Source organism: Carassius gibelio, chromosome A20, assembly GCF_023724105.1.
Source record: "Carassius gibelio isolate Cgi1373 ecotype wild population from Czech Republic chromosome A20, carGib1.2-hapl.c, whole genome shotgun sequence".
NCBI classification, from domain to species: domain Eukaryota; kingdom Metazoa; phylum Chordata; class Actinopteri; order Cypriniformes; family Cyprinidae; genus Carassius; species Carassius gibelio.
Window position 1 is genome coordinate 8,767,130 of NC_068390.1, and position 6,885 is coordinate 8,774,014.

The 6,885-nt window shown below is 35.9% G+C and overlaps 1 protein-coding gene across 1 annotated transcript; it reads left to right on the forward strand.

The window, feature by feature from the left end:
• The first annotated feature begins 1,765 nt into the window (after positions 1-1,765).
• Positions 1,766-6,391, forward strand: LOC127939063 (prostaglandin E2 receptor EP2 subtype-like). The gene is made up of 2 exons (XM_052536064.1): positions 1,766-2,761; positions 3,679-6,391. Exons 1-2 carry the CDS (start codon positions 1,967-1,969, stop codon positions 3,964-3,966), a joined length of 1,083 nt encoding a protein of 360 aa, XP_052392024.1. The 5' UTR covers positions 1,766-1,966; the 3' UTR covers positions 3,967-6,391.
• Positions 6,392-6,885: the final 494 nt, after the last annotated feature.

The window sequence follows — 6,885 nt, forward strand, 5'->3', positions numbered from 1 at the left end:
TGTAGGTTTGAAACATGATTACTAATGAAACCATTACATGACTAAATTTTGACAATGTTTCCATTCCCATTCTTTTAATTTCACAGAGTTTCAGTTTTAATGAAGTAAGACAATAATAGCACAGTGCCATCAGTTCACTAGACAATATACCTTATTTGTAATACATAAAGTAATAAATATAAATCATACAGTCACTGTAATACATTGAAAAAACTTTTCTGTAGTTGCACGGGTTACTTCTCATGAGCTATCAGTAAATGTAGGGTCCATCACTGGCAACAGCTTTCTATGAATGTTCTGGATTTTCTGCAGGAGGAATCTACATGTCTTGACTGTGGTATGTAGGGTGCAAACAACAGGTCGTTGTCAAGGCTCTTGGCTTTCTGGGTGAGATGGTTGAGTTTGTCTATTGAAATGACAAGATCTTGGCAAAGGCTTTGACTTGGCTGGGATGAACAGCTGCTTCTTTTTCAATGAATTCAAATATTTCAGACAGAAATGCCCGCCAGACATGCTAAGAAACCCATTAATCAAATGACAGAAACAGAGATTTAATTAAGTATATTTTAATGGGAATGACAGAAAAATACATTCAATTTGCTTGTAATATGAAATGGAGAACAAAAGTGGTCCCAGTACTGATCCCTGTGGAGCTCCAGTTGATTTGAGGATAAAGTGGGTTATTGCCAATATGATACTGTGATGATGATCCCCCACAAGATCCCGGGCCCTATGCATAGGCAGTCCTGATGCCCATCCCCCCCCCCCCCCCCCCCCCATGAAAATATCAAGGTAAAATAAAATCTATTCCAGACTTTTTCTCTCTTCCTTTGGGGCCCTAGTAATCAGTACTGGTTTTACCCCCAGTCCTGACGCCCCTGATGATTGATCACTGCTTTCTAAACGAGCACATGGTGAACACATGCTATATGAGCACACACTGTTTCATTAATTATGTAAATGTCAAATGTAGAGTTTGTGAAATGAATGGTTCCCATTTCTAATAAAAGTTGTGCATTTTAAATATATTTTAATTTTTACTTATTTGAATTGTTATAATATTTTTAGCAGGAGGCCTGTCCCAGCAAATATTTGCTTTGATATAGAAAAGTGAAAAGCTGTACTCTACAGGTTTTGACCTTTTAATGTTTTGTAATGTTAAATAATGCGCACTTGGTCCAATCAACACTGGTCTCTACTAAAACTCGTCTGTGTCTTGAATATTCTCCACAGGGAGGCGTTATGATGCCATGCAGATGGTAAACCAAGATTTTATACCCATTAAATAAACCCTATATAACTTTTAAATAGCGTGTAATTTGCAAATAAATAGTATTTATGTTATGTAATTTTAAATACTATTAATCAATACAATGTATAAAATTAAAATATTATAGTAGCCTGTAATGCATTGTTTATTAAATATTTATACATATTTAACATGTATAAATAATTTAGCGATTTATTTATATCTAAGTAGTATTAGAAAGTAAACAAGTAAATAATAATAATAAAAAAACAAATCTGGTTTTAAATAATCTGATGGCATTTTTAGTCTTTTTTTTATTGAAAATATGTAAAAAAAAAAAAAATATTACAGAAAAAACAGGCATCAAAAAAACAAACTCCACAGATGATAAAAAAAATAAAAGAAAATAAATAAATAAAATAAAAGGAGACATTCACAATACGCCAAATACAGATTTATAATATCTTACAATAGATATAGCTTTTGAATTTTTTACAATTTTCAGAGACTTCATTTGGCATTTTAAGTCTAGATGTGGTGAGTCATTGGCTGTTGACATCAGAGCACGCTCTGCTCAAACTCCTCCTCACTCTCACGCTCGTTTGAAAGTTTAAGAGCTGTGGGTAAAAGTTCGGCTTCACTAGAAGTATGGATCATCTCTGCTATGATATTTAGTTTCCCTTAAATTCAGAAGAAGAAGAAGAAGAAAAAGATTGCATGGCTCCAGACTTTAATGGCAGTTGCCATGATAAACCCACTCTCTCTGGTGGTGGATCTCCTACAACAACTGCGTTTATGTTTTCCGCCGGCGTCCTTGGGAACGTGGTCGCCCTAATTCTCTTGGAACTACGGCGGAGGAAACAACCCGCATCTTTGTTCCAAGTCCTCGTCACATCGTTGGTCTTCACGGATTTGCTGGGAACTTTCTCCGTCAGTCCACTGGTTTTAACCGCGTACTTTAGGAATGAATCTCTGATCGGTATGAATGAACGCCGATTAGTTTGCGGCCACTTTGGATACGCCATGACTTTTTTCAGTATGGTCACTCTCGCCATTCTTCTTTTCATGGCAGTGGAGCGCTGGCTCTCCATCGGACATCCTTACTGTTACGAGAAGCGCATGAGTAAACGCTGCGGGTACATCACCATCGCTCTCATATACCTGTTTTGCGCTCTTTTCAGTGCCACACCTTTCTTCGGCTTTGGGAAATATGTTCAGTACTGTCCCGGTACGTGGTGCTTCGTAGACATGCGCCCGTCTGCGACAGAGCATAAAGTGTTCAATATCATCTACGCGTCTTGTTTGCTCATTATGATTGTGTGTACGGTTTTATGCAACGCGTCCGTCATCTATCATCTGTCACTCATGTACCGAAGACGCAAGGCGCACCGGAGCTCTGTCCGAAGGCAGCGAGGACACAAGAGGCAACGATCCATCGCGAAGGAGGTTGAACATCTGGTACTGCTCGGGGTCATGACAATAGCATTCGTCATCTGCTCTCTTCCTCTTGTGGTAAGGCAGCTTCAGACTTGTCAAACACTCTTTCAAACTTTACTTATACATGAGCTGACTACTGTCCTGTTCCTGTATGTGCAAGGACACTGTAGTGTTCGTTTTATAAAGATAGTTTATTTGTTTCTTCAACGTTATAAGTCTGTGTTATGAAGTTTAAGTGTATTTGTTTACAGGGGCAATGCACATGAATGAACACTATACTATAAATGAGTCAGAATGCTATTTTTTCATCTGTAGACTCTAGACAGAATGTTATATTTTATTAAACTAGTAGGTTGTTCCATAAAGACTAGCATCTTTTAAAGTCCCTTATCTTTATTAATAAATTATTCACTAGTCTTAATATACAGTAACTTTTTTTCTATGCACATAACTAGTCCACCAGTATGTTTTAGATAGCTGTTTGTTTGTTTTTATCCATAGGCATTGGCATCCATTCCCATATTATTATTGAGTAGACATACGAGTAGTCACGTGCTGTATTAGTGTGTATTAATAGTTACTAGTAACATTTTAACTACTAATTACTAAGCAGAGTTAGTGATAAATAGCAAATTAATAAGCAGTAGTATGAAATGAATACTGTCAATACTAGTTACATTGATTACATACTGTACAAGTCAATATTGGAATACAAACTAGTATCTAATGAATGAATGAAGAAACGTGTAACTGTTTTATTACTTAGTAGACTTAGAACTAGGTACTAGTAATGTAAAATTAAAAATTAGTTTCAATTTTCATTTATTAAGGATTAGAAACACTATTCAAAATGCATTTCTAGCAGCTTAACAATTGTTTACACTATAACATGAACATTGTAATGGAAAATGGGACCATGTTTTTATGTTAATACATAATTTTTGATTTATTGTTTATGCACAACATACCACGGTGTGCTCTTGTCTCCACAGTTTCAACTGTACATCAACATTTTCTACAAATGTCCTCACGAAAACAATCGCATAGCCCTTCTTTTAGTATCGGCCAACCCCATCATAGACCCCTGGGTCTTCATCATCCTCAGCCCTCCAGTGCCTCGTCTGCTCTGGGACAAGATGTGCAAGACTGCAAAGTTCAAATCCACCCAGGAGAAGGTCCGGAGCATTCATCCAGTCCTGTATCAGTCAAACGCACCTGGCGATTCGGGAGGCAGTGTGATGAAAGTTAACACAGGAATTCCTGGAACTCCCGGCTCCTGATCTCTAAAACCTCCCTGTGTTGTGGAAAGGATCATGGAGCGATCGCTCACTCAAATAATGAAAATAACGGATACTGAAGATCCAGGTCACTGGATACCTAAACAGATGGATCTGAGACCTGAGGATGAAAGAGCTGTGTGGTGTATAATAATGCACCTATAATGTCATGGAGAACATAAAAGAGTTTTTTATATATAAATACATATATATTTTTTAGAAAAGTAAACTTATTTATTTTCATTATTTATGGACACTAAAACATTATTTTAGACTGGATGGAAAATAAGTGAGTGTTTATCGGCAGGAAACCCATTGGTTAATATAAATAAATATTTACAGGGTGAAATGAAGCTGTACTTCCTGTTTCTACTGCATGTCTTTCTTAGTGTGGCTTCACACTTTATATGTTTGGTTTTTACACTGCGTTGCAGTTACATGCAGGACTGAATCATGTCATAGCAAGTCAGTTCATTGTGAAAGAGCCAAACAGCTTTACTAAATTGCGCAACAGTCCTATGACTGAAGATGGTTCTGTGGAGGGAAGGTGAAACAGGCTAATCCGAGGAAATGAAAGTTTGTCTATTGTTTTTGATCAGTCTGTTCAATATGTTCGAATCTCCTGACATTGCCTGATGTTTACACAGTGAATGAATTGAAGTTACAAGATGGTTTTAAAATGATGTAACAGTTAGGAAATCTCAGTGTTGATAAAAATCACCATATGTTGCATATTACACATGCAATAAACACAGAAAACATTTTGAAAAATGTACATTTATGCATTTTGCGGATGCTACTACTTTGAAGATGTTTTTATTAACTTTTCTGGACATGGACAGTATACCATACACACAGTTTCAATTGAGGGACAGAAAGCTCTCAGACTAAATCTAAAATATCTTAAACTGTGTTCCGAAGATAAACGGAGGTCTCAGTGTTTTGGACGACATGAGGGTGAGTTATTAATAACATAATTATGATTTTAAGGTGAGCTAACCCTTTAAGGTAGTTGTTGGTAATATGATATCATCATTTTAATAAAGATAAAGGCTGCATCTGTATTATTAGTTCACAATCTACTCACCATCATGTTGCAAAACTTCTATAGAACTATAATGGGAATTTTTTTTTTTTTTTTTTTTTGTCAGTGGGTTCCGATGTTGTTTGGTTCCTCTTCAAATGTCTGCATTTGTGGTTACAGTAGAAAGTGAAAATAAAAATGATCACAGATTTCTCATTTTTAGATGCAGAATACCGTAGTTATATTATCTGATTCGTGCTAATATTTAAATCCGCAAAAGTTATGGGCATTTTTAGTTCCACTCTTAAAAATGAAAGTTCCAATAACAAAACAACCTAGACAGTTTCCATGAATGTTAAAAGTTCTTCATGGAACAATCAACGCCAATAAAAAAAAAAACTTTATTTTTAAGAGAGGATATCTCAAGAATAATTGAATAAACTTTAGTACACTCTTTATGACCTTTGTGACTCGGAGTCAGACTGGATAGCTGTTTTTTTATATTAAGTCATTACGTGTTGTCAGACATGACCATTCACATTAAAACTTGACAAAAATATCAATTTAAGACATTATGGTAGTGACTGGTTCTTTCCATCAGTTCACTTCCTCCAAGTCTTTTTTTTTTTTTTTTGGTTTTACATCTTTGCATGCAGAACTTGGTATTAAACTCAAGAACTATGACAGAAATATTCCTTGGAAAAGCTCTTTCTAGTTTATGATAATTAAGTCCATTACAGTGAAAGAAACGTAAACATCTAACATTTTACAGCCACTTAGATTGAATAATGATCTGGGAAAAACCAGACGTTTCTTAAGCAGTTGTGCTATTTTCCCACAATAAACATCAGCTTGTGTGTAGAACACATACGTTTTTTTTTTTTGCAGGTATTACCTGAGCTGCATCTGGTCTTTTCCTTAACGGTCTACATGTTTTATGTGTATGTTTTAATTGCACAGTAAATAGAAACTCTCAGACTAATGAAAAAGTAATGGGTGTCCTGTTGTTCACCTTTATGAGCAGAAACTCTGACAGGGTCCATGTGTTCATTTAATGTGCTCCTTTAATTGGACATTTGGTGGAGAGAAGAGAGGGATCCATATAAGGCAAGAGTGCAAACAGGGAAACATTTAATCTTTCAATTTGGTCATATATAACAGTCCATTGTGTGGTAACTGTAATGTAGTCTGCACAAGCCTGAGAGATGTTATTTATTTGATAAAGTTGAAATATTCCAGAAACCAGTGCTTGCTTATCCAATTTTTGCCACAGTTTGTCACAGATGGATTGTGGGCACCTGATCTAAGAGACTGTCTGTTGTGTGCAGTTCCTTGTGTAGATTTAGTGCTGGTATTGGCTGAATTTATACCTCCTTCGCTGCAGGCTTAAGGATCCGCTTTGGGACTGGAACTTTTTCAAGTGGTGCACACAAGTTAATGCGAAACATTCTGAGTGAATTGTAAACATCTTTAACAAATAAGGGTTGTTGTTATTTGGGCCATTCTCTTGTGCAACCATCTTCAAGTTATAAAGAAAAAAATATATATTGGTGCTGTGGCAAGCTGACACATGAGCTAAGATGCTGATTTGGGAATGCAGGTTCAAATCTGTCTTGAGTCATTTCCTTATACGGAACACAAATGGTGAAAACAACAAAAATAGTATTTATTTATTTATTCATGGAGGAAATACTCAAGAATTAAGAGGTCTCTGTAATACAGTCCCAAATGGAATCTGCGCTCCCAGAACTCCACGGAAATCTTCAAAGATTTCCACTGAATTTAAATTAAAAATATTTATGAAATATTTTGGCTTTTCTTATGCTATCAAGTATACAGTACCAAACAGTAGCTTAATCTGCTATTGGAATTTTGCCATTTATTTGCATTAATCCCAC